Source organism: Vipera ursinii (assembly GCF_947247035.1).
Source record: "Vipera ursinii genome assembly, chromosome: 9".
In the NCBI taxonomy this organism is placed as follows: Eukaryota; Metazoa; Chordata; class Lepidosauria; order Squamata; family Viperidae; genus Vipera; species Vipera ursinii.
The window spans coordinates 23,470,266-23,498,067 of NC_139523.1; the positions used below are offsets into that span (position 1 = coordinate 23,470,266).

Sequence of the window (27,802 nt, forward strand, 5' to 3'; positions counted from 1 at the left end):
ACGGCTGTCCAATCTCTTCTTGAAAGCCTCCAGTGATGGAGCACCCACAACAGCCTGGAGGTAATCCATACTCAGGCAGGGTGGGAGTTCTCCTTTGTATCCCAGAACTGATCCACTAGCAGGATCTGGCCATACACAACTTAGCCACATCCTGGACACTGTTCTTGGGTGCATTAACGTATACACACACGCACACCGAGATACATCTTTCAGAGGAGAAGGCACATACGCGAAACGAAAAAGTGAACATACTGTTTACTGAGGCCGAATGGCACGTAAAGAGAAGCCTAAAACTAAGGCACTGATGTCCCTTGCTGCTTCATGGTGAAGCTGCTGAGGGGTTGGGCTGGGCAATTTCCCACTTCCAATCCTGTCTTGCCAGCTTCCTGGGCAGCCCTGAAGTATCTGACAGGTAAGAGTCCTCTTCCCCGTCACTTGTTCTTCTTTGAGGAATCAGTTCCGGAGGGTGGGAGATAGTCAGTCTGGGCAACCTACAGGTTGAGGTTGGACCATCGTCATTCGGGCACGTAAAGATTACTGGTGGAATTTGGGTTATTCACTGGTCGCGTCTCTAATACGATGGTGCTGGCAAGAAAGGAGAAGAGAAAGACCAGAATCAGCTGGGCACCCTGGAAGAGGACGTTCTATGGTTGCGGGATGGCCATGCTAGCTGAGAAGGTTGGGGACAGCGGAGACCACAGGATGAAGAAGGTGGTCCCTAAGAGCCAAAGAAAAGGAGCCCCACTTAGTCAGTACAGGACCCACACAAGGAAGTTAGGAGGAGTGGCCAAGTTCTGCAGGCCACAACGGGGTGGAGCAAGTTGCACGGATGGGAGAAGCACAGAGATGAGGTTGGAGGTCTTCAAACCTGGAGGGTCTCAGTAGGCGGAAGGTCCATTGTTGATCCTGCAGCTTCTGTGCTACCTGAAAAGAAACATCGGATCAAGATGACTCTAGTGGAGGCAAGCTGAGCCTCCTGCTAAGAATTGTTGAACTTCCACCCACAAATCAGAAACGAGATAAATGAGATGCCCTCATTGTTGGAGAATACTACGAAGGGGTTATCGTGGGCTCTTCTCCCACCACCATCGTTGGCATAAAATCTCAAGAGAACTGACCACGCCATGTTGAAAACACAGCTGCTCCTTCTTTACCTGCCCTGATCCAAGTGGCCGTGTCTGCACACCATGGCACCAAAACGCATGCACACAGTTCTGCACCAGTGCTGGAGACAGAAGAAGCGAAGAAGGTCAGGCCCTGCCCCATGACTTACTCTCCATTTCACAAAAACTGCTCGAGCGTGGGACATGCCTCTCGGCAAAGGGAAATGGGAAGCGAAACCTTCAAAAGTGGTCTAACATCCCTCAAAGTAAAGGGCGACTCAACCTTAACCCAAAGCAAGATTGGTTCCATCATTGAGAAGCCTGGCAGGGAGGAGGAATCAAGCATGCAGGTAGCCTAGAGTCATTGTGCAACCATAAAATTGCTAACTGACCATCCCTAAGTTCCTTGGAGCCTTATCTATTTGTTCCCAAGAGTAGGAGACTGCGTATGATAGGCAGAGCGTAATAAAGTAGTTAGGTTAAGAGGCGAAAGACATTGTAGAAGAAATTACAGGGCAACTCTCCTCTCCCCTTCCCTCCTCTCCTCTCCTGCCCTCCCCTTCCCTCCTCTCCTGTCCTCTCTTCCCCTCCCCTCCTCTCCTCTCTTCCCCTCCTCTCCTCTCCTCTCCTCTCCTCTGTTTTGTTTCTTTTTGCTTTTTTTCCATTCTGACACTGGTTTGTATTATTTTTCTTGCAGTTTTAAGCACCTTGTTTGTTTCACCAAACAATAAAAATGTAAAATTACAAAAAAAAGTAGTTAGGTTGAATTCAACTGCAAGTGTGGGTCTAGTTGTTGGAACCTGACGCATCTCTCAGTACTCCTGACAAGCAAGCCAGCAAACTTGCCACAAGCACCGTCACAACAACCAGAGAATCACAGGCAGCATTTGATGGAGAAGATGGTTAGATTAGATCTCTTTCTCCATCAAGGTCAGAGCTGCCCTGGAGATGTCAACCTGTCCTTCCTCCAAGACCTGAAAGGAACATTAGGTGATGGGGAGGATGCAACTGGAAGAGGAGGAAGTGCCGAACAGGGTGGAGAAAGGGAACTCACCGACTGACTCCACCGCTACGTCGAAGGTGAGTTTTGGTGGGGATCCAAGCAGTGCCCCCTGGGGGCTGACAAACTGGACGCATCCTGGGAAACAAACCAAAAATGGATTGGCCCCAGCAGGAACGGTCCCTCCTCGCAGTCCCGAGAAACCAAAGGCCCCCTGGTTTCTACTTACCGTCCATCAGAACCATCACCGACTTGTTATCCAACTGAGTCACCTGGACGAAGCCACAGCAGGAAGGCTCTGTGGACAAACAGATTCATCGTTCAGAACTGTGGCTTGGTATTAATTTAAAGTCTGCGTTTGATCCTTAAAAGTTCCTTCTGGAAGATCTTCAGCCTAGTGGAGAAGATGGCCTCTTGAACAGACAAAGAAGGAATGAGCTGGTATGGCCTTTCCATTGAAAGACAGCAAGTTCTACCTTATTATTGTCCATCATAAAGAACGTGCAACAGCCGATACACAGATTCAGCCCTCCAGCGTCAAAGGAACCATCGGATGACCTGGAACCCATCCTGGGATTCAACTAGTACTTCAGGGGGGAAAAAGAGATCAGGATGCTTCCAGGATACTCACCATTTTTGTCGCTGATAAACCAGGAGGTTAAGGAATTGAGGTTAATGACTTGGAACTGCACAGCCTGTCCTGGGGGGCCCCTGCTGACACCAATGCAGACCACCGGATATTCCTCATCAGGGGTTATTAGCATCTCGAAGACAGGCAGCATGGAAGGGAGGGGAAAATCGAAGTACTATCAAAGGAGAAGAGAAGGATTTCCTGAATGAGGTTGAGGCCCTCAAAAGTGTTATCTTCACCAAGGGGAGTACCTGAACTAATAGCCACCTGTCAACCTTTCAAAGTAGATCAGACTAGGGACCCAAAGTCATGCAGGTAAGTCCTCAACAGAAGAATCTATGCCATTCTGGACAAATGGTTGTCCAGTCTCTTCTTAAAAGCCTCCAGTGATGGAGCACCACAGCTTCTGGAGGGAAGCTGTTCCACTGATCAATTCTCACTGCCAGAAAATTCCTCCTCTGTTCTAGGTTGCTTCTCTCCTCCATAGGTTTCCATCCGTTGCTTCTTGTCCTGCCTTCAGGGGCTTTGGAGAAGAGCTTGACTCCCTCTTCTCTGTGGCAGCCCCTCAAACATTGGAAGATGGCTATCACGTCACCCCTCTTCCTTCTCTTCCTTAAGCTAGACATACCCAATTCCTGCAACCGTTCTTTGTACAGTTCAGCCTCCAGTCGCCCAACCATCCTTGCTGCTCTTCTCTGCACTCTTTCTAGAATCTCAACTTCTTTTTTTAGTATTATGGTGGCCAAAACTGGATGCAGTATTCCAAGTGTGGTGTCTCCAATGCAAAAGGGAGCATGCTTTCAGTTATTGCTCAGAAGGCATAAATATCCTGCAAAATGGGAAAACCCTGGCATCCAAACATAGGTTCAATAAATAAATCAGCGAGACAGCTTCAGCGAGAATGCCTATGGTGGGGACAGCAGTGTTCTCCACTGGTTGGCGCAGGCCTAAGTCTGCCTTGGCAACTACACCCAGTGCACTAAACTACAAACACTGTGACCTAGTCAACTAGCCAACACAACCTGGCCATGTCTTCCTTGGGATGCCCACCTTGACCCAGGCAAGGAGATGCTGCCTCTGGCACAGGACTCTGCTCTTACCTTGACCAGCATGAATTTCTGCATGGGTTCATACCATTGCAAGAGAACCACCCCTGCCTCTAAGGCTCCACAGAGAAAGTGGCAATTGCTCTGGGCATTCCTGGCTGCAAGAAAAGGGGGAGAACATGCTGCATTGGCTGCTAGGCAGGGCAGCCGAGGGGAGGAGGGGTGGTGTTAAGCCTGGTGGTTGTCACCCTCCGTTAGGATTGGCGTTCAAAGCACCTGTGCAACATTTCTGGCATCCCTTCGTGTCAGGAATCTTGGTGGTGAGGATGTTTTTCCTAGAGGGAAGGAAGGAAAGGAAAGGTGAGGTGCTTGTGAAGGGAAGCGAGATTGCCCTTTTAGAACTGTCCTACACAGTCTTTAGCTAGATGGATGGATAGATAGATAGATAGATAGATAGATAGATAGATGATAGATAGATAGATAGATGATAGATAGATAGATAGATAGATAGATAGATAGATAGATAGATGATAGATAGATAGATGGATGATAGATAGATAGATAGATAGATAGATAGATAGATAGATAGATAGATAGATAGATAGATGATAGATAGATATAGATAGACAGACAGACAGACAGATGACAGATGATAGATGGATGATAGATAGTTGATATAGATAGATGGATGGATAGATGGATAGATGATAGATAGATAGATAGATAGATAGATAGATAGATAGATAGATAGATAGATAGATATAGATAGACAGACAGACAGACAGATGACAGATGATAGATGGATGATAGATAGTTGATATAGATAGATGGATGGATAGATGGATAGATGATAGATGATAGACAGTTGATGATAGATAGATAGATAGATAGATAGATAGATAGATAGATAGATAATAGAGACAGACAGATAGATGACATAGGTAATAGATACAGAGATAAAAACGGGATAGACAGTTGATAGACAGATAGATAGATAGATAGACAGACAGACAGACAGACAGACAGACAGACAGACACACATAGATAGATAGATGATAGTTGATAGATAGATAGATAGATAGATAGAGATAGATAACCTTTATTGTCATTTTTTACTGTGGGCACATTGGCATGCATTAAAAATGAAATTTAGTTGCTGGCTCTCAAAGGCGTACATGTAACACACATTTAAAGATGCTACATACAACACGTGTATAAACCAAATACCTATAAATACATAACGGAAAGAGGAAGCTTGAGAGTTCACAAGGTTGATACTGTATGGAAGAAAACTGTGGCTGAATCTGGGTGTTCTGATTTGGATACCCCGAAGCCCCCCTCTGACCAGAAGGTAACGAAGAAAACAGGTCACGAGGAGGCTGCGTGGTGTCCCTTCCCCAACCTAGGCAACCTTTAAGAAGTCTGGAATTCACCAAGACTTCACCCACCAACTGGACAAGCCACTTATAGGTGAACATCCGTGCAGCCCTGATGACGTCCCCTAGCTGGGACACGAGAAGTCTGCAAGAAAACAGCCAAGCTGAGAGAGCACCAGGGACCCCAAGGAAAGCAACCTGTTGAGCCTCCAGCCAGCCAGGCTGCTAAAGACCTCTGCCAGATAAAGAAAGGGATTGGCCATTCTCACAGCTCAATGGATCCTGAAGAATTAAGGCGGTGGAAAGAAAAAGACACCGTTCTGATGATGGGTTTACCTGGGTAACAGTCGGTGGGGGGAAAGGGAGATGGCTAGGCGCTGGTCTCTCTTGCTCTGCTCGTGCAGACCCAGTAAATTGTGGGAGAAGAGCTGGGGAACCTTGCCTGAACAAAAGAGGGGGGAAAAAAACCTGTCGAGGTTAATTGACTGTAAAGTCCTCAACTTACAACCGTTCATTTAGTGACTGCTTGAAAATGCCATGGGTGCTGAAAAAAAGTGAGTTACAACAACTTATTGCGTCGCAGTATCCCCCACGGTCACATGATCAGAATTCAGATGCTTGGCATCTGGCGTGCATTAATGACGGTTGGCGCATCTGAGGGTCACGTGATCACCATTCGCGATGTTCCTGGCCAGTTCTGACAAGGAAAGTCAATGGGGGAAGCGAGATTCGCTGAACGACCGTGTGGTTTACTTAATGACCACAGCAAAAAAAAAAAGATCGCAAAATTGGTTGCACCTCATTTGACGACCACCTCACTTAACAACGGACGTGCCAGTTCCAGCTGTGGTCGTGAATCAAGGATTACCTGTTTGGGATATTAACAATTATGGCTACTGGGTGTAAATGATCAGGGATTCTGTTCAGGGACTTGGGACTTAAATTTGCAAGGCGAGCGGGTCTGTGTTTGTCGAATTGCCACAAGCACTTTTAAAAATCCTCTGAGCCCGAAGATGCTTTTTCACGAGGCAACTGGACTTCCTTGTTTTTCCTTGAAGGCGTTTCCCTTCTCATCCAAGAAGCTTCTTCGGCTCTGACTAGATGGCGGGGAATGGAAGGATTGATACTCCTTTGCAGACAGCTGGTCATTTGCCTCCTTTTAGAGAGCCGTTGAGGCCACTCGGAGGTTTGTCTGGGTCCTCAGGGTCACCCGAGTGGTGCAAATGGGCGTGGAGCCTTCTTGGAACCCCTTTCACCCCTCTCATTCTCTTGGGCGCTGAGTTTTACTGCAGTTGCTTGCGGTCGTTCAGTTGCTGCTTTTAAAACGAGAGGCGAGAAAACCCGAAACAAAATACAAAGAGTAAAAAGAGGAAATTGTTTGAACAGCAGGTTGGTTTCCCGATTTATTACCACTTCCTGAGTTTTGCCGATCAAAACGTCGTTGAAAGGCTAAGAACACTTTTTTAAAAATTCAAAACTGTAAAAAAATATATAATCAGCTAGCAATCTACTCAATGAAAACTCTGCGCTTAAGTAATTTAAAAGGAAATGCGTCTCACTTTGCAGGAAGAAACTCACACTTTTTGGTGTGTGTGTGTGTGTGTGTGTGTGTGTGTGTGTGTGTGTGTGTTTAGCATAGAGTACTGTTCTTCACTCCAGAAGATGGTAGAGGACAGGAAGGCCTGGAGGAACGTTGTCCATGGGGTCGTGATGGGTCGGACACGACTTCACAACCAACAACAACAACTGTTCTTCAGCCTTGGCTGCTACAGCTTCCAGAATTCCTACTGGCTGGGGAATTCTGGGTGTTGAAGTCCACAGGCCAAAAAGAGGCCATGGTTCCCCACCTCTGGCTTTAGACTATGCTTCAATACATTGCAGACCCAGCAACTGGGTGCCTTCCCCACCAGGTCAATGTGTGTTGTGCGAACGCAACCTGTGGGTGACCAACTTACCCGAAAGAGACATGAGCACGTTTCCTATGCAATAGACCCACGTCGTTCGGCTGTGATAAAGCTTGAGAAAGGGAGGGGGGCAAAAACAACAACAAAAGATGACGTTCTTCAAAGCAAGCCAGAAACTGAATTCTCGGCCTCCTTCCTTCTCAGCTGTCGGTCAGACTCCTTCCTGCAGCCCAGCCCACCCGTCAGTCTCACCAGTTCCAGGGCAGGCTCTGCCTCACTCCGGTTCAAGGTGAAGATCCCTTCTTCGGCCCCCAGGATTAAGTGCAGCTCTGCGGAAGAGGGAGGAAATTCAAGATTAAGATTACGAAATTCAAGATTAAGATTAAGATCGGCTACCTGCCACCGGGGGGGGGTGTCCCCACTTAGCAGAGATGCCCTCCGTGACTCGCTTGTCTCTAAACGTGGCCCGTCAGGTCTTCCAAACGTCCAGACTGGCTGAGCCAAAATGTCAGCCAAGCGAGACACTTGTTCAGCGGGTTTTGCGCCATTTCGCAACCTTCCTTGCCACGGTTGCTAAGCGAATCACTGCAGTTGTTAAGTTAGTAATCCGGTTGTTAAGCAAATCTGGCTTCCCCGTGGAATTGGCTTCTCTATAGGTCGGGGTCCCGTGACCCCGGGACGCTACTGCGACCATCATAAATGTGAGTCAGTTGACGAGCATCCGAATGCTGATCATGTGACCATGGGGATGCCGCAAGGGCCGTTTAGTGGAGGGAAATGGTCATGTCACTTTTTTTCAATGCCGTTGTAGCTTCGAACGGTCCCTAAACAAATGGTTGAAAGTCGTGTGTGTGTGTGTGTGTCTTTGTGTTTGTGTGTGTGAGAGATTTCAGAAGCAGCTAGAAGAGCTGTGGATTCCATTGTGGAGCCAGTGTGAAAAACGGTCATAAGACACTTTTTTCAGTGCTGTTGTTAACCTCCAAAAGGCACTAAACTGTTGCAAGTCGAGGACCACAGGATGTCCAGAAGAACGAGTCCAAGGTGAGGGAGCCACCCTGGAGCTCAGGTAATTATTTCTAGATGCCTTTTCGGAAGGCAGCCCTGCGGTCACCCCGCAAGAACAGATCACTGGATTCTTTGAGGATGAGGAGCCTTGGACGAGAGGAGATCCCCTGGGCTGGATGCTGCTCCGGTCCGCAGGAGGAGCCTATGGATTCCCAGCCTGCCCACCCGCCCCTCCGGCGAGTCTGCTCCAGCCCTACCATTGGTGTGCGGATGGGTCCAAGCGGTGGCCGAGGTGAGGTGCAAGGGGCACTCGTTGAAGACTTTCTTGAAGAGGGCCCTGTCCTGGGGAGGAAGAGGAGGAGGAGGAGGAGGCCAGAGCCAGCCGTGAAGAAGGGCGCCTGGGAGAAGCACGAGAGCATCCTGGCCCACGGGCGACTCTCCCTCCCCTCCTGATGGTACCTCTTGCCCTTTCAATTTCACCCTGATGGTCCCCGTACTGGTTTGAAATTATATTTTGGAGGAGGAGGAGGGGGAGGAGGAGGAGGAGGAGGCAATGGGGAAGGAGAAGGAAAGGGGGAAGGGGAAAAGGGGGGAGGAGGGGGAGGAGAATTCCTTGCCTTGCTGCTTTTTAGTCCCAAGAAAAATGCAAGCTATTCTCTTTCTAGCAGGCTCAGTTTAAAAAAAAAGAAAAGTTTAATTTGAGCAATAGTAGAATGATTTGGATCAGAGCAAATAAAGCCAATGTGGAGGTTCAAAACACTTACAGGTTTCTGTCTCCTCTCCAACTTGGGAGGAAGGCTGGGTGGCGCCTCTTCCAAGGGATCTGAACGCAGTTCTGGGACTGGGAGGGAGTAAGGTAGCAGTTAACACCCCACCCCACCAAATCCTGCCCCAATGATACTGACCTCCCCAGATCTCAACCCGGCAGCAACGCAATGAAGTCTTTTTTTTTTTACTCTGGATTCTCCAAATTCAAGATTCGGTCTTATGGATTAGTCCTATTAAATCTTTTAATAGGACTATAACCCCTGCGAGGCTTGTTTCGGGAATGGAAGGGGTCCCTGCCCCAGGCTATTTTTCCCCTACATGTAGTCCTCAACTTACAACCACAAATGACCCCCAAATTCACATTGTTCCTTGAGATAGCTGTTCAGTGGATTTTGTCCCACGTCATTTCCTGTGACAGCTGACAAATGAATCGCCGCCCCGGTTAATAAGACGGTCGCTAAGTGAATCTGGCTTCCACACGGACTCTGCTTGTCAGAAGGTCGGAAAAGGGGGTCTCGTGACACACACACGCCCCTCCGGGACAACGTACGAAGTTTGGGAGCATCTCGTCCTTTCTCTTTGCTCCACGCCTCCATTTTCTGGGAGAAAGTCATACCTGATTTGGCAGTGAGCTGGGAAGCTTCGGCTCTCCCGGAGTCACTCTGCAGCGAGGGCCAACTCAGGATGGGACCACTGGAGCACCGTCCCCGGACGAGGGATTTGGCCGGAGACTGGCTGCGGGATCGATCTGCTGCCCTTTCGTCTGAGGAGAGCCAGACTCTGGGCTACCGAGAGAGGAATTTCAGTGGGCGTGAAATTCATTGCTCAGCAGGAACAGCAAACCTGCGCTAAGGGTGGCCAAGGGATCATCTGTGGACCAAATCTGCCCCAGCCACGGAAGAACGTGGAGTAGGAGAAAGAGGGCCATGGAGCATGGCTGCCCCCTGGAGGATTGGGAGTCACCTGGGACTCACCTTAATGTATATCTTCACCTGCAAGGACAGAGGGGAGCGTTGCAACTTACTTTGCTCCCACAGTGGGTTTACCTTGGGGGGTAATGGGGGTGGGAGATTGGCAGGTTGAGTGTTCCTGGAAGGAAAGATAAATGACCAGGATCAAAAACAAGGAAATGGGGCTTGTGGCCTGTTTTCTCCCCTCCACCCACCTGCAACGAATTGTTCTAGCAAGATATTAATACCAGAGAAGAATATTTATCGCTTGGGGTTGAACTGTGGGGTGCTCTCTGAGCTTGATGGGGGCGGGGGTTTTTTGCAGACATTTCATGACCCAACTAGGTAACACCATCCGTTCCAGAAGAGCGTGGGGTTTGCTCTCTTGTTTATAAACTTCTCTCCCTTCTAGCGCTGCTGATGTTCCCTAGTTGGGTCATGAAATGTCTGCAAGGAAACCGCCACACTCGAGGACTAAGGACCCCGTAGCAAGACATCACAGTCCACTGTGAAAAGTCACCACAGGTCTCAACAAGCCACTCCCAGCAAGCTAGAGGCCCCTTCAGAATAGAAAGAAAACATTTGTTTTGCAGGAGTGTAATTTTTAAATCCCAAGCAAGAATCTATTAGTCTCAGGGACTAGTTCTTTGCTGGATCCTGAGATCCGTCTCTTCCCAACCTTTGGCTAAATGACTGCGTGTTCTATAATTTGATATTTTAAAATTCTGGGAGAAATTGTTACCTGGTTGGGTCTGGTCTGCTGGGACTGGAAGGAAGAGGAGGAAAGAACGGTCAGGGAAGAGGGATTTCGAAGAGCAAGGATGATGAAATGGGGTTATGCTCAGGAGTCTGGCGGCCCTTGGCCCCCATCCCCCCATCACTGTTTTTATGAGTCCTTTGTTGCAGTTTTGCCATTGTCCAAGCCTACTGTTGTGTTTCTCAACCTTGGCCATTTTAAGACAGGTGGACGACAACTCCCTGAATCCCCCAGCCAGCTCAACTGTAAGCAGCTAAGACAGAACTTACATATCCACATCATCGTAGTCATCAGAGTCAGCTACGTTCTTCCTGCAAAGGTCAAGAAAACAAAGCTGAAATCAACTTTATTTCACATTTCGGCAGCAGCTAAGGAAGCTGGTCCCTGTGACTCCTGCTGAGCCCCCTTACCTGCTGCTGAAGTCAGACGACCCAGGATTGTCCATCGTACTGTAGCCTGGGTCTAGCATGATCTCCTGCAGAAGAAAGCAGAGACTTGGAGATTTCAGCCTTTGCAAGTCCATCAGCCTATAGGAAAGGAGATGTCTCCAGCAGAATTAGAAGCCAAATTCCCCAACAGCCAGCCCCACTGGTATCTGGGGATGTTGGGCGCGATAATTCAGGTCATCTGGAGACCCCAAGTTGGCAAAGGTTGCCTTAGAGCAGGGGTAGGCAACCTTGGCTCTTTTATGACTCGTGGAATTCAACTCCCAGAATTCAGGAATTCTGGGAGTTGAAGTCCACGAGTCATAAAAGAGCCAAGGTTGCCTACCCCCTGCCTTAGAGTTTGATTGTGCTCTTTGATCATTATTCCTCAACCTTGGCAACTTTAAGATGGGTGGACTTCAACTCCCAGAATTCATGGGAGTTGAAATCCTTCCTTCTTAAAGTTGCGTGATGGCTTGGGAGTTCTGGAAGTTGAAGTCCACCATCTTAAAGTCTCCAAGGTTGAGAAACATGATCTAGAGGAACATCTGAAGAAGGAGAAGAGATGAACGGGACAGTTGTGAGATCTTAAGGCATCGAATATGTGGGCTCCAAGAGTGGAGGACCAAGACTAGACCTTGAGGAAAATCTTTCTCCAAGGGAAGAGTGGAAGAGCCAATGAAGAGTTACCATAGATTTTGAAGACCCCAGACTTTGTCTTCTCCGGAAGAGAGGGCTGAAATTATGCTCTGCAATGAGATTGGAAATGGGTTTTAGAGCAGTGAGAAGGAAGATGGAGGGTGCAGAGAGCAAGCAGCCGTGTTGTTTTTCCCTAGAGAGGTGAATCCACTTAGATGAGTTGGAGAGGGGAGTCTTGAATGAGCGGAAGTGGACAACCATACCCTGGGCACCAGCGTATCCTGGAGAAGTCACGCCTTGCCGCTGACTGGAGCGAATTCTTCGGGGCACCGGGGGTGGAGGGAGCTGCAGAAGAGAAGAGAAAAGAGAGGGGAGGGGAGGGGAGGAGAGGAAAGGAAAGGAAAGGAGAGAAAAGAGGGGAGGGGAGGAGAGAAAAGGAGAGAAGAGAAAACAGAGGAGAGGGGAGGAGGGGAGGGGAAGAGGCGTGTTAGAGGGTGTGTTGGGGCTTCTATGGCTGTGTCCCCCACTCTTCAATTTCTAGAGGAGCCCTTGTTATTGCTAGTCCCCCCTAAACACCCTTCAGTTGAACTTGAGCAAGACAAGAGAGAGCTAGATTTATGGATGTAGTGTGGGGGAGAAAAAAGTAATAGCCTGGACAATTCCCCCCCCTTCCCTCCCCCCCGATCTTCGTATGGTGATGTGGCTATTCTGGATTAGGACAGGAGTGACTTTCACGAGAAAATCCGGGCCAGTAGGATACCAAAGGCTCAAGCCCTGAATGTGTCTTAAAGATCAGTTGCTTCACTGTCATGCTTATTATGGCTGCGGGAAGACAGGGAAGCAACTTCCCCTGGCAGGCAGACCCTGGAGAAGGGATGAACCTGTTTCCATCCAGCTGGTCCAAAGATGTCCCCATAAAAGTTCACGGAAATGTGCCTCTAGCCAAGCTCGTGCCGGGAGACGACGGAGCGCTCTCACGGAACGTCAGGCCAGAGAAACACAGGCATGACACACGTGCTCAGCTGTAGGCCGGAGATGAGACGAAGGTGGAACCATGAGGACCCCTCCTTGGAGACCCCCAAGCCTGGCATCTTAGAGGAAGCAGTCAGAGGTAGGTGTGGATGGGCCCTCAAGTGCAGAGAGTCCCACTTGTCCAGCCATCGCTCTTGGCTCTCACCTCTTGGTCCTCTTCTTCCGTCTCCCCTCTGGAGAGCTGGTCAGGATTGTGGACTTTCTCCAAGAGGTCAAGGGTCAGGCTCCGGGTCAGCCCTGCCTGGGTGACAAACTGGTGCTGGGAAAAGAAAGGGGAAGACGGTTGGGTTCCAGCCTGGGGATCGGAACAAGAAGGGAAGAGGATATTGTATGTACACAAGTAGTCCTCGACTTACAACCATTTCTTTAGCGTCCGTTCAAAGTTACAACGGCGCTGAAAAAAAGGGACTGGCGACCCTTCTCCCACATCACCATTGTAGCATCCCACGGGCCACACGATCAAAATTCAGGCGATTGACAACTGGTTCATGATGGTTGCAGGTCCCGGATCACGTGATCCACCCCCACTTTTACGACCTTCTGACCAGCCCAGTCAAAGGGAGAAGCCAGATTCACTGAACAATCCCGTGACGAACTGCAGGGATTCACTTAACACGGGTGGCAAGAAAGGTCGCAAAAGGGAGCAAAACTCACTTAACAAACGCCTCGCCTAGCAACATAAATTTTGGGCTCAATTGCGGCGGCAACTCGAGGACCATTCTCCAACTTAAGCAGATGTAGGGAATTGGATCTGGTTCCCAAATGGCTGAAGAATCGCCGCGGGGGTCGGCTGGCCCCGGGAGGCTTTGCTCCCAGCTCTGCAGAGAGCCTGTCCTGGGCAGAGATGGGAGGGTGAGGTGGCTTACTCACCGTCAGCATCTTGGAGGCGCTGGGCCGTTTCCTGGGGCTTTTGGTGAGGGTCACCTTGACAAAGTTGTGGAAGGCTGGGGACCTGTGGAGGCAGCAGCAGCAGCGGTGAGGGAAAATGTCTGGAGCTGCAGTGTAGCTGATGCTGAACAACTGCCTTGTGTAGCGGTGGGAAAGCTGGCCCCGATTGTGGGTTACGTCTATTTCACACCTCTGGCATTCTGCCCCAACGGGCAACGCTAAGACTAACATCGGACCAACAATCAGAATGAAACCGTGCCCCAATCAAAACGCTGCCAAACAAGCAAGCAGTAAACAGCCCGAACAAAGGAGCCCAAGGTCCCTCCCAGAAGCACTGAGGGGGCCAGCCACCAGAATACAAAGTGAGAACAAAACCCACCCCTTACTAGCACTGATGGTGTTACCCAGTTGGATAATGAAAGGTCTGCCAGAGAACAACCACACTCGGAGAACAGCAAGGACACCCCAGTCCTATGCCACCTTCACCACCACCACCTCCTCCTCCTCCTCCATTCTAACACTGATGTTGTTACCTAGTTGGGTCATGAAACATCTGCAAGAAAGACACCCAGCTCAAAGAGCAGCCAGGACCCCACAGCCTTCCTCCTCCTCCTCTCCACTCTGCAAACTCCCCTCCCTTCTAGCGCTGATGATGTTACCTAGTTGGGTCACGAAACGTCTGCAAGGAAACCACCAAGCTCAGAGAGCACCAGGGACCCCACAGTCTTCTTCCTCCTCCTCCTCTTCCTCCTCCCCCCTTCTCTTTCACAAACCCCTCTCCTTTCTAGCACTGATGATGTTACCTAGTTGGGTCACAAAACATCTGCAAGGAAACCACCAAGCTCAGAGGGCACCAAAGACCCCACAGTCTTCTTCCTCCTCCTCCTCCTCCTCCTCCTCTTCCTCCTCCCTTCTCCTTCACAAACCCCACTCCTTTCTAGCACTGATCAGGTTATCTAGTTGGGTCATGAAACGTCTACAAGAAAGCCACCAAGCTCAGCACCAAGGACCCCACAGTCCTTCTCCTCTTCCATCTCTTCCTTCACAAACCCCCCTCCCTTCTAGCGCTGATGATGTTACCTAGTTGGGTCACGAAACGTCTGCAAGAAAACCACCCAGGTCAGAGAGCACCAAGGAGCCCTCAGTTCAACCCTGAGCTACAAATATCCTCCTTTATTGAGACCAAGTAAGGACCTGTCACCACTTCTGAAGGACTCCTCAACCGTACTCACCACCGGGCCTTCTCTTTTAGCTTTGGAGGCTGGTAGCCACTCTTGGTCATCAACACCAGCACCCTGCAAGGTGGCACAGAGAGGCAAGCCACAGGTTAGCCGAGCAACACTCTCCTCCTTAAATCACTTCACGGAAAAGTTTTTTTCCCCAATCCCCAGGAATCAGAGAGAACGAACCGGACACGCCGAGTCGCCTTACCGCAAAGGATGCATATCAAACATGGGGGGCTGCAACTCAGCCAGCTCAATTGCCATGATGCCCACCGACCACACGTCACACCGTTCGTTGTAGCCCCCTTTCAGTTCCACAGCTGCCACTTCCGGGGCCATCCTAGAACAGAGGGCGGGGGGCTGTATCTGACATTCAGGCTCACCACCCCTTCAAGAACCTCTTCAGTCCCATTAGGAACACACTGGGGCCTTTTCCAACCTGCTAACCAGGTTTATCAGGACAAAAGCCTACAAGCCAGGATTTCCCTCTCGCTTCCTGGCTCACCAACGCCCCTTGCGGACGGGACAATGCTTTTGGATGTGTTTGTCCCTGAAAAAGGAACCAGGTGTGTGTGTGGAATGGAGGCCCTTTGGTTAGCCTCATGAATTTTGGAACAGATTCTGAGACGGGGGTCCCTTCCGATTTACCACCCTCTTCCTTGGCATCTCGCAGCTCAGATACCCATCGGGCCAATGAGTGGGTTCTCTTTACCAGTAAGGGGTGCCAATGAAAGACATTCGGCGGGCAAAGGTGGCACTCAGTTGAGCTGAGATTCCAAAATCAGCTGGGGGAAGGAAAGAAAAGAAACAAGGGAGAGGTTGAAAAAGTCTCTTGTGGTAGATCTGCATCGTGCTCTAGTTTGGAAAGCTAAAGAGGGTGGGGGGTGGGGGTTAAGGAAATCCATCCACAAAGCCTCAGGATGAAATCTGTGAGCTGGAAAAGCTGCTACCAGATTCTTGAAATTTTGCCTTCATACGTGGCTCTCCACCTCAGGTGGGCTCCACAATGAAATCTCTCTCTCACATGGACACACAAACACACACACATGACTTATAACCATTGGTTTGGTGACCGTTTCAAGTTACAAACACACTGGAGAAGGTGACTTAGAATAGAATAGAATAATAAATTTATTGTCATTCTATTCTGTTCTATTCTATTCTATTCTATTAATTTCATTCCATTCCATTTCACTTCATTCTTTTTCTTATTCTATTCTATTCTATTCTATTCTATTCTATTCTATTCTATTCTATTCTATTCTATTCTATTCTTTCATTCTTTTTCTTATTCTGTTATGTTCTTATTTGTAATTCAATTCTAATTTGTAATCTATCCTATCCTATCCTATCCTATCCTATCCTATCCTATCCTATCCTATCCTATCCTATCCTATCCTATCCTATCTTCTATCCTATCCCATCCCATCCCATCCCATCCCATCCCATCCCATCCCATCCCATCCCATCCTATATTCTATTCTATTCTATTCTATTCTATTCTATTCTATTCTATTCTATTCTATTCTATTCTATTCTATTCTATTCTATTCTATTCTATTCTATTCTATTCTTTCATTCTTTTTCTTATTCTGTTATGTTCTTATTTGTAATTCTATTCTAATTTGTAATCTATCCTATCCTATCCTATCCTATCCTATCCTATCCTATCTTCTATCCTATCCCATCCCATCCCATCCCATCCCATCCCATCCCATCCCATCCCATCCCATCCCATCCTATATTCTATTCTATTCTATTCTATTCTATTCTATTCTATTCTATTCTATTCTATTCTATTCTATTCTATTCTATTCTATTCTATTCTATTCTATTCTATTCTATTCTATTCTAAATTCTGTTCTATTCTAATGGATAGGATCTCGGGGCTACGCGGTGCCCATGAACCCTCCAGATGGGGTGGCTGAGGGTGCACAGCCTGAGAAACAAATGTTGTGAGAATGCACCTACCCAGTTTTACTTCCCCCTGGTCGTTGAGAAGAATGTTCGCTCCCTGTAAGGTGAAGCACAGGAAAAGGAAGTGAGCACCACTCAGAGTGAAATGGGCTGTGGCTGACGTGCCGAGGGTTACAACTTCCCTCGCCCAACTAGACCATCCTCCCAATTCCCAGGCTGTGAGATCCCCTTCCGCTTGGAGCTGCAATCTTGCAAACCGCTCCGCCTAAAGTTTTCCTACTTTTCTACCTCGTTTTGTGACTGCAGGCTGGGAAAATAATACGACGGCTGCAAACTTTGCTTTCTGTTGTAGATCATCCCCATCACACTGTGCACGCACACCCCCATTGGCTCCCCCCCGGCCAGTAACCCGCATCCAATTTTACATGAGGGTCACCGGAATCTTCTTCTTGATATTAGGAATATTATACTAGTAAGACTTGTTTTAAAAATTCAGGAGCACAGGGGTCTGGAACCTTGACAACTTTAAGACTTGTGGACTTCAGCTCCCAGAATTCCTCAGCCAGCTATGGGAGCTGAAGTCCACAAGTCTTAAAAGTTGTCAAGGCTGCAGACCCCTGGCCTAGCACTTGTGCATGATGCTAGCTTAATTCTGCAAGCTAAATTAAATCCGTGGTCTTCAGCCACACAAACTATGAATCGAGGAAAGGTCTAGTTGTTAAAAGTAGCAGCAACAGCACAACCACGGCTCGTTTTCTCTGTGTCAGATGCGAAGAATCCGGGACTACACTTCCAATTAAGATGATTCATCTAGACAAGAATTTAGCCGACTAACGGTCAGCATTAAATTGGCTGCTAGAGAACAGTAAAGAGAATTCAAGAGGGATTAGATTTGTGAGAATGTAAAGAGTTTGGGCTGGTTCCTCCCTTACCTTTATATCTCGATGGATCTTGCCTTGGTTGTGAAGATAAGACAAACCCTAGAAGGATGGGGGGGGGAGTTCACATCCAATTATCTTGGAAATACAACTAGCATAATAACATTTAATATACAGGTAATTCTTGACTTACGATCACAATTCGGACCAGAACGTTGCTTGCTAAACCAGGGGGTTGTTAAATTAGTCATGCCCTATTTGATGACCTTTTTTGCCCCAGCTGTTAAGCAAATTGCTGCAGTCGTTAAGTGAATCGCGTATTTGCTAAGTCAATTTTGCTTTTTGGAAGCCAGGCTGGGAAGCTCATAAACGGCAATCGTGTGGCCCCAGGATGTGGCGACAATCGTGAATAAATGCTGGCTGCCAAGGGTTCAAATTTTGATCGGGGGGACTATGAGGATGCTGGGATGGCCCTAAGTACAAGAACTCTCAGCCCAGCCCACCTCGCAGGATTGTCGTTGTGGGGTAAATAAGAGGAGGAAGAAGCACTAGATATGTTCACTGCCTTGAATTACTTATAAACTAATAAAGGCGACATAAACAATGAATGAATGAATGCACTAAGGAAGGATTGGGAAGGATTTGCAGGTATGGGAGGAAGGTTAAAATTTGGAAAACAATTTCCCAGTTTTCTGGCAGTTTGCAAGTCAGTGAATTTAGGCAGCTTGTTTTGATCCCGGGCATACAGGTAGTCCTCGGCTTAACGACCACAGTTCAGAGGGAGTTATAAAAAAAAAAGCCAGCTGAATTGCACCTGGGATATTCCGGGTTCAAGCCAAACCTAACATACTTCCACCCTCGGGCATAATGGCATGGGAGAAGGCGTACCAACAGATTCCTACTCACTTGTAAAGTTTCCCGGCAGACATAAGCAATCTGTAGCTCAGACAAGGCGCCCATGACTGAAAAACAACAAGGAAGCAGGTGAATAGCACTTTCCATCCTGTAAGAATTTCGCCACTGCTCGGCTCCATGGCTGATACTTTGAACGATCTGGAAAAATGTTAAGATTAAGTTGCCAGAGAAATTAAGGAATTGCAATTCCAAAACGGGCTGGCTCAGTTGCTTTCCGTGTAAAGAAGAGGCACTGTCTACCCTGAGCCCTGAAATCATTTTACATGGTGTGTTTGAATAGTTTTTGATTTTTATTTATAGAGGTTTAGATGGCCGTGTGTTACCTGGGTGACTTTTAGTAAAACAGTATCTCTAATTATAAAAATATAAAGCTTTGCCTTCCTTCCTTCCTTCCTTCCTTCCTTCCTTCCTTCCTTCCTTCCTTCCTTCCTTCCTGAAATTCATTCAATCAATCAGAACAGATTTGGAAGGGACCTTGCAGTCCAACCACCTGTTCATAGCAGGAGACTCATACAATTTCAGACAAGTGACCGTCCAGTCTTTTCTTTAAAGCCTCCAGTGATGGAGCACCCACGGCTTCTGGTGGCCAGCTGTTCCACTGGTCAATTGTCCTCACTGTCAGGAAGTTTCTCCTTAATTCCAGGTTTCTTCTCTCTTTGATTAGTTTCCATCCGTTCCTATTTGTCCGGCCTTCAGGCGCTTTGGAGAATAGCTTGACTCTCTCTGCTTTGTGACAGCCCCTCAAATATTGGAATACTGCTATCATGTCCCCCCTACTCCTTCTTTTCTGTAGGAAAAGGAAAAAAGAAGTAAAAAAACCCCCTTTTTTTTAAAGGAAAAGAAAAATTGGTGCTGGCACTGTTCTGTCGTTGATCTCCACCAATCAAACTCCACTTGTGCCTTGAAGGCTCTTCATGCTGCTCACATCACCCAAACCATCAAGGCAAATAAATAAATATTTTATTTTTGCTAAATTGGCTAATTCTGGAAGATTCCTGCTTTCTGTATCCTGCATGCCTTAGAAAATCAGCAAACCTTCCCACTTTGCTGGGATGCTGCGTGTGCCAGCTGACTTTGGATCTGCACCATGAGAGATGCTACTGCAGAAAGAAGCTGAAGAAGTGGCAAGGAGCATTAAAAATGAAAACAAGAGAGCAGCCTTGCGGTCAGCCTGTCATCATTCAAGATGTGCTTGTGACGCTTCTCTGCCCCCACTCAGAAACCAGGAGGCGGGGAAACTGAGGCTTTGGTGACCCACCACAGGGACCCTTGGGTTAGCCTTTGTCTAAATGTCCTCCTCCTTGTTCCAACCGCTTCTCAGCCTGGCCTCTTCACCCTGCTGTGAACGTCGCTTCCTAAAAGCAGAAGCTCTCCTGCCTCCTTCTGCCCTGCAGGGTGGAATGAGGATGGTCCAAAGGAAATATATATATATTTTTAAACCAACAGATAATCCAACTTGGGCATTTGCTCCCTGAGATGTGTGATGCTGGTGATCCACTCGTCTGGCTTATAAAGAGTTGGACCAATTCATGTTGCAGAACCAGGATGGCCCTGGGACTGCTTCTGAAGGCCATCTGGTGGGAGATGAGCAGGTCGGTTGGCTACTTCCCCGACAGGCTGTTGGACTTGATGGGCCAGAGATCCCATCCGGCAGGTCCTGTTCTTATGTTCTTTCATACTTTAGCCCCATTTCCAGAGAGTTTGATGTTGGAGCTGGGAGGACTTTGATGCTAGGTGGGATTGTCCTCCTGGTGGTTCCAAACGTTTATGAAATGTTGAAAGCTCAGCCGCAAGTGGATCACATCGGTGGCAACGTCTACAGGGCGTTTGGAGGTTTCTTTGGTGAAGGACAAAAACACAACCAGCCAGAAGACTTCTTAGACCAACAGAAGAGAATATTTGTAGCTCAGGGTTGAACTGTGAAGTCCCGGCTGTTCTCTGAGCTTGGTGGCTTTCCCGCAGACATTTCATTACCAAACTAGGTAACCACATCAGTGCAGCTTCTTCAGAAGATCTGAAGACTTCTTAGGAGAAGCTCTCCTAAGCTAAGCACACACTTCAGCTTGCAACTAGATCGTAGAAAAAGCAGAGAGTGATCCGGAGCAGGGAATCTCTCCTTAATTCCAGGCTAGGCTTTTAAATGTCTTTCTTGAAGGGAGGTTTTCCTTCTGATTAGACTCTGTAGCCTACTGCAAGTGGACTATTCGCAAACTGCCACACAGTAGTTCCTCCAGGCCAGTTAACAATTATTCTTTCAAGCTGGCTGAAAAGTAACAAAACGTTGTGAAGCTGCAGGGGCATGGGTGTGTTTGTCCAAGAAATGGGACTGCCTAGCTTTGTGGCTTATGTTTTTTTGTTCTCCTTGTAAGCAGCAGAAGTCAGCTCTCTGGTGCAAAACAACACAGGCAGAGTGCAAAGGGGGAAGTTTGCAACCTAACCTAAGCCAGTTGAACACTGTGGGGTCTCTTCCTTCAAAACAGGTGCTGACATGCTAGAGAAAGCCAACAACCGCACTGGGTTTCACTTCTGTTGCAAAAAAGGATTGCCTTTTTTTTTTATTCAGTTGCACTCCTTCCCCAGGGAACTTATGAACCTGGCCCTCAAGATGACTTGCTTGATGTGTTTGTGTGCGTGCGTTTGTGTGTGTGCTAGAAAGAAACACCTCTTTCCCTCCTCTCTTAACAACTGTACTTAAACACCAGAAGATCAGAACAAAGGAAAGTTCCCCACACCGTATCTTAGAATATAGAATCAGAGAGTTGGAAGGGACCTTGAAGGTCATCTAGTCCAATTCCCTGCCCAAGCAGGAGAACATGTACCATTCCGGACAAATGGCTGTCCAATCTTTTCTTAAAAACCTCCAGTGATGGAGTATCCAAACCTTCTGGAGGCAAGTCTTTCCACTGATTATTTGTTCCCACTGTCAGGAAATTTCTCCTTAGTTCTAGGCTGCTTCTCTCCTTGATTAGTTTCCATTTGTTATTTCTTGTCCTGCCTTCTGGTACTTTGGAGAATAGCTTGACTGCCTCTTCTTTGGGGCAGCCCCTGAGATATTGGAAGACTGCTATCCTGTCCCCCCTCATCCTTCTCTTCATTAGACTAGACATACCTAATTCCTGCAACCGTTCTTCCTATGTTTTAGCCTCCGGTCCCCTGATCCTCTTTGTTGCTCTTCTCTGCACTCTTTCTACAGTCTCAGCATCTTAGTTAGACCCGTCTTTCCTTGAGTGAGAGGCCAACTGAGGGCTAAGGTAGCCATCACCTACAGCATGTGGAATTCTGGGAGTTGAAGTCCACGAGTCATAAAAGAGCCAAGGTTGCCTACCCCTGAACTAGAAGACCTCCAAGGTCCTTCAAGCCTTAGGCTGCTTCTATGATTCTATAAGCTGAGCTTAGGAAGTGCAAGTGAGATCTGTCCCCGTTTTCTTAGCGGCTACCTTGATAGATGTCTTGAAGAGAGCCTCCCGCACAGAACTCCATGCAAATCCACAGCTTCTTAAACCTGAAGAGAGGAGAGAGAGAAGGTTTGCGTTGAAGGAATCCGAGAATGGGAGTAAAGGCTGGAAGGATAGGGCCAACTATCCAGGTTGCTCGTAAAGCACTTTCTAATCATATAGCAATAGCAATAGCCCTTAGATTTATATACCGCTTCCCGGTGCTTTCCAGCCCTGTCTGAGCAGTTTACAGAGTCAGCGTATTGTCCCCACACAATCCGGGTCCTCCTTTTACCGACCTCGGAAGGGTGGAAGGCTGAGTCAACCTTGAGCTGGTCAGGATCGAACTCCAGGCTGTGGGCAGAGAGAGCCTGCAATACTGCATCCTAACCACTGTGCCACAACAGAAGGAAAGGAAGGAAGGAAGGAAGGAAGGAAGGAAGGAAGGAAGGAAGGAAGGAAGGAAGTGCAGGAGGAATGGAGGGAGGAAGGAAAGGAGGGAGAGAGGGAGGGAGAAGGAAGATGGAAGGGAAGGAACAGCAATAGAACTAAGACTTATATACTGCTTCACAGTGCTTGAAAGCCCTCTCCAAGCGGTTTACAGAGTCAGCATGTTGCCCTCAACAATCCAGGTCCTCATTTTTACTGACCTCAGAAGGATGGAAGGCTGAGTCAACCTTGAGCCGGTCAGGATTGAACTCCAGGCAGTGGGCAGAGTTATCTTGCAATGCTGCATTCTAACCCGTGCGCCACCACGGCTCTGTCATACACCAGTTTTGTACCTCAGGATCTTGCACGAGGTTCTGGGACATCCACCCCCCCCGCTTTCTCAAGGCAGGGAAACAGTCACAGGAGAACTGTCCCATCTTCAGAGAAGGAGCGCTCACCGGATGTAACTCCCATAGTAAGCGACGATGTTCTGATGTTTGCAGCTTTTCACCATCACAATCTCTTGTTGGATAGCAACGCAATCATCATCTGGACAAAAAAAAAGAGAGAAAAGGGGCGTTTCAGGATACGACCTGATGGGAACCGGATGAATGAAAGACAAGGGCAGAAGGTTAACACCTATGTTGCTCTGGGGAAGATCCAGGAAGCCAGAAGATTGCAAGGTGGTGAGTTTTCCCGTCGTTAAGGGAGAAATGGAATACAGCAGCCCTCCACTTGCAAGCCTTTGCTTAGCGACCATTCACAGTTACATCGGCACTGAAAGAAGTGAATGATAACCGTTTTTCACACTTAGGACTGCTGCAGTGATCAAAATTCAGACACTTGGCAGCTGACTCATAGTTACGACGGTCACAGTGTCCTGGGGTCATGTGACTCCCTTTTGCGACCTCCTGGGAAGCCAGATTCACTTAACAACCGTGTTGCTAACTTATCAACGGCGGTGATTCACTTAAATCACTGTGGCCTTTTTACGAAATGTTTTTTTTGGAAGGATATTTCCTGGCAAGTTACAGGAAAGGGAAGCCTATATAGGCAGGTTTGGGCAGAGTAAAAGGAATACTAAAGGGTAGGGAGGAAAAAAAAAGAAAAGAAAAGTGCTTTGTTTAAAGAAAAATCAGGTCAAACCTGTTGAGTGAATGAAATGAGTGAATGACAGACAAACAGGCACAATTTGGGGGGGCGGGAAACAGTTCCATGGAAGATCAAGGAGTAACAGAATAGCAGAGAAAGTTGGGACAGATAAAATCTTTCAATGCACCCACAAAAGAGGTAATTTCCAGCTTAGCTCTCTTCTCAAGCTTTACTCATCACTTCTGATAGATTCTCCTGCAGGTCGCATCCCCAACGCAGCCTTTCCTTCTGTCTTTCGTTGCAGCTGATGTGTGGAAATCTGTATTTTTAAAATCCATTTACTATCGTTCCAGCCTTCCCCATCACCTAATGCAGGGGTAGGCAACCTTGGCTCTTTTATGAGTCATGGACTTCAACTCCCAGAATTCCTGAGCCAGCCATGCTGGCTCAGGAATTCTGGGAGTTGAAGTCCATGACTCATAAAAGAGCCAAGGTTGCCTACCCCTGCCCTAATTTGTATGAACTACGTTTTGGAAATGAACGATGCCGTCTCAAGTTACACGGCATCGTGTAGATCTGGAAGGTTTCCCCACTTAACAACTCTGGAATTAATAGAAAGAGAGATTTGTAGGCTGGGATGAGAGCGGCATGTTGAAAGGCAAAATTGGAAGAAGAAGAAGAAGAAGAAAAAGTCAAGGCAGCCAGTTCCCAAAGCCCTGGAAGCTTTTTTCCTGAACAAAATCTCCTCTGCTTCATTCTTTGCAAATCTTTTAAAGAGGATGCACAGCAACCAACTGGAGGAGTAGCCGTGCTCTAAAAGCTTGCCTGTTTTCTTGCAGATGTTTCATTAGCCAAATTAGGTAACATCATCAGTGCCAGAAGAAAGGAGGGTTGTGGGGAGGAGGAGGAGGAGGAGGAGGAGGAAGAGGAGGAGGAGGAGGAGGAGGAGGAGAAAGAGGAGGAGGAGGAGGAGGAGGAGGAGGAGGAGGAGGAGGAGGAGGAGGAGGAGAACGACGACTATGGGATTCTTGGTGCTCTCTGAGCTTGCTTGTTTTCTTGCAGACGTTTCATTACCCAAACTAGGGAACATCATCAGGGCTAGACCCCCCCCTCCCTTCTCGCACTGATGATGTTCCCTAGTTGGGTCATGAAATGTCTGCAAGAAAACCACCCAGCTCAGAGGGCACCAAGGACCCCTCATTTCAACCCTGCGCTACAAATATTCTCCTTTATTGAAACATCTGGACCTGAGCCTTTCAGATGTTGCTGAGCTTCCACGGCCAACATCCCCACTCTGTTGTTGTGTTACAGCTAGTCCTCGACTTACAATCACAACTAAGCCCCAAACTTCTGTTGTTCAGCAAGGCAGTTGTTAAGTGAATTTTGCCCTATTTGACTACTTTTGCCACACTTGTTAAGCAAATCACTGCAGTGGTGCAGTGACTCACGCCGTCCTTAAGCGAATCTGGCTTCCTCCATGGATTTTGCTTGTTTGAAGCCAGCTGGGAAGGTTACGCGTGGCTAGCTGGGGAATCCTGGGAGTTGAAGTCCACATGCCTTGAAGTCGCCAAGGTGGGGAAACCCTGCTCTAAATTTTTCCTCACTTACCTGCTTCCATCTTTACAATTTTGATAGCAGACAGCTTTCCCGACTCTCTGTTCCTTGCCTGAGAAGAAGAAGGTAAAAGGTAAAGGTAAAGGTTCCCCCGCACATGCGTGCTAGTCGTTTCCGACTCTAGGGGCCGGTGCTCATCTCCGTTTCAAAGCCGAGGAGCCAGCGCTTGTCCGAGGACGTCTCTGTGGTCATGTGGCCGGCATGACTAGACGCCAAAGGCGCACGGAACGCTGTTACCTTCCCACCGTAGCGGTCCCTATTTTTCTACTTGCATTTTTACGTGCTTTCGAAATGCTAGGTTGGCAGAAGCTGGGACGAGTAACAGGCGCTCACTCTCTTACGCAGCACTCGGGATTCAACCCACCAAACTGCCGACCTTCTGATCGACAAGCTCAGCGTCCTAACCCACTGAGCCACCGCGTCCCTTATAAGAAGAAGAAAGTGACCCCAATTTTAATAAAACGTTGGAAGGTGGCGGCAGGAGGTGCAAATTCTATATTAAGTCGAGCAAATGGTACCTAAAAAAAGCCATCTCGATTCAGGAGCCGAGTTCTAATTCTGCACCTACTCCATCTTCCCTGGTTTTATCAAACTCGGTTTCTACCAACAGTTTTTTGTTTTAATCTTGGCTTTCTCTGACATTTCCCGGTTTGGAAGAGAAAGTGAGAAAGAGGAAGCAAAAAACCCCAGCTGAAAAACGTGCTGTGTGTTGCTGGCACAGGATACAGCTGCTCAGGGTTTTTGTTTGTGTGTGTGTTATTATTATTTTCATCCACATTTTGTGCTGTTCAAGCAAAATTTTTTATGTTTTGTAGGCTGCGTTGGGCAATGCCAGCTCAGATTGCTCAGTCTTTCCTTTCTTGGAAAACGGAGATGTGTGAAATCGGCTGAGGACAAAAATGAGATTTTTTTTGCAAATATAAAGTGGTACAAATAAAGGATTTTAGCCAGTGGTGGGATTCATATAGGTGAACAACTGGTTCTCAGTGTGGGTGCCGCTTCCGGAAGTCCGTTCTGGGCCTGGGCAACAAAAAATTAGGTACCGGTTCTGCCGAAGTAGTGTGAACCAGCTGAATCCCACCACTGAGTTTAGCCCAGCACTTTGTGATTTATGTACATCTGGTCAAATCACGAGGCTTTATTTGATTACAGGGATATATTAAAAAAGTAAATAAAAAACAAAAGAAAGTTGTAGTAGCAAACAGGAAACGGGGTCTGCCTCAGTGCCATCTGTGCAGCTCTGAGAATTCTTTACAGAGAAATCTAAATTGCAGCAATGAAAATGAAATTAATAGTGGATTGTACCGGGCCAAGGCTTCCATTTGTAGGCAAAGTGATCAAATAATCTCTCTTTTGAATCAAGGACGATTCTATACAGCAGTATTTCTCAACCTGGGTGACTTTAAGACTTGTGGACTTCAGCTCCCAGAATTCCCCAGCCAGCCAGCCAGCTAGGGAATTCTGGGAGTTGAAGTCCACACGCCTTAAAGTTGCTAAGTTTGAGAAACACTTGTTAAACACAGAGCCAAATTGACTCCTTTCCAATCGTCCATTGGGGCATTGTAAATGAAAACCCTTTTAAACAGCTCACTTTTAAACCGATTTTGTTCTTCCAGCCTAATCGATCGGATGATTGGAACCAACCTAATGATCCAATCAGTATGAACATTCATATTAAATCAAATCAAACAACCGACTCCCATCAGAACTTGGGAGATTCTTACACCCCTAAGAGCCATACAAAACCAAAATCCAGGAACTTGCCTGCCTTTATGGCTATTTCCGATGTGTTTAGGACAAAAAAAAATAGAGCAAAAAAAAATCAAGAATAATGTAAGAGTGATTTTTTCGACTACCAAATTTTATTCATTTTGCAGGCTTGTGCCTTTTTGTAAAATCAGTTATTAGCCTTAATAAAATGATTTAATGCAATTTGTGAGGGAGCTGCAAAACTCTTCTGCCTTTTAAACAGGTTAGTTGGGGTAAAAAAAAAGTCTGCAAAAAAAAATGTTCCTGGATGGGATTTCCACACCTTCTTGCCCACATAAAACCACTTAAATGGTAGAATTCATAGCCACTGCTGGAGTCAGGACCACTGATGGGAATCAAAAAAGTCCAGTCTTCTGTAGTTTTATGCCTGCCTCTCCTTGAGGACTTTTCCCCACACCCAAAGACAATTACAGGACATTTATTGCTCATCCATCAGATTAACCTACCTTCATGGGTTTTAATTAAGATACAACCCGGATTTTAATGCATTGCAAGCAACTGGAGATGCTTATTTCTTTATTTATTAGACCATTAGACTAATGAGATCAGCTTCCCCTATATCATGTGGCCCAAAGTTCCACAGACTAATATTAACTTGACCTTTTTTATTTTTTTTTAAAAAAAATCCTTTGCACCTTGTCTTTTCTTTGAAGCTTGATCTCTATTTGTTGCATTTGTTAATGTCCGGAACAAAACCCATTTTAAGCAACCCACAGCTGAAAAAGGTGCCGGAGCAGCACTCGAACCCAGACCCCATGCAGGACAGTTGAGGTTACCTTATAGACTTCTCCATAGGTCCCTCCGCCAACCCGCTGGAGAAGTTCAAAGTCCTCTTGGGGGTTTCGGGTGGAAATCTCTAGCCGAGCTGCCCCTTCTCGAGCATCCATTGTTCAGGGTTTCCCCCCCTCCCCGTGCACGGGAAGAGATTATAAACTCTGCACGCGTGTAGGCGTCGTTCTCTGTACTGTGGTCAGGATACGGGTGAGCTTCTCAGCAGGGCTCTGCT

The 27,802-nt window shown here is 47.4% G+C and overlaps 1 protein-coding gene across 8 annotated transcripts; it reads right to left on the minus strand.

Moving 5' to 3' along the window:
* Positions 1 to 240: 240 nt before the first annotated feature.
* On the minus strand, positions 241 to 27,802 carry MAP4K1 (mitogen-activated protein kinase kinase kinase kinase 1). Of its 8 annotated transcripts, none has more exons than XM_083369405.1 (32): positions 27,573 to 27,796; positions 25,021 to 25,078; positions 22,779 to 22,869; positions 21,895 to 21,959; positions 18,449 to 18,504; positions 17,597 to 17,644; positions 16,719 to 16,761; positions 15,460 to 15,532; positions 14,956 to 15,087; positions 14,757 to 14,819; positions 13,507 to 13,588; positions 12,782 to 12,895; positions 11,868 to 11,949; positions 11,656 to 11,714; positions 10,951 to 11,015; positions 10,810 to 10,851; positions 10,526 to 10,549; positions 9,808 to 9,922; positions 9,450 to 9,618; positions 8,830 to 8,906; positions 8,323 to 8,407; positions 7,313 to 7,389; positions 7,112 to 7,172; positions 5,493 to 5,598; positions 4,057 to 4,115; positions 3,835 to 3,938; positions 2,735 to 2,909; positions 2,333 to 2,401; positions 2,158 to 2,241; positions 1,155 to 1,225; positions 766 to 924; positions 241 to 585 (listed from the first exon to the last, which is right to left on the minus strand). In XM_083369405.1, the coding sequence occupies exons 1-31, from the start codon at positions 27,681 to 27,683 to the stop codon at positions 775 to 777; spliced, it is 2,610 nt and encodes an 869-aa protein (XP_083225531.1). In that variant the 5' UTR covers positions 27,684 to 27,796; the 3' UTR covers positions 241 to 585; positions 766 to 774. The 8 variants fall into 8 exon arrangements, with proteins under 8 accessions (XP_083225531.1, XP_083225533.1, XP_083225532.1 ...); XM_083369407.1 differs by having other exon boundaries at positions 9,880 to 9,922; positions 27,573 to 27,791; XM_083369406.1 differs by having other exon boundaries at positions 869 to 924; positions 27,573 to 27,776.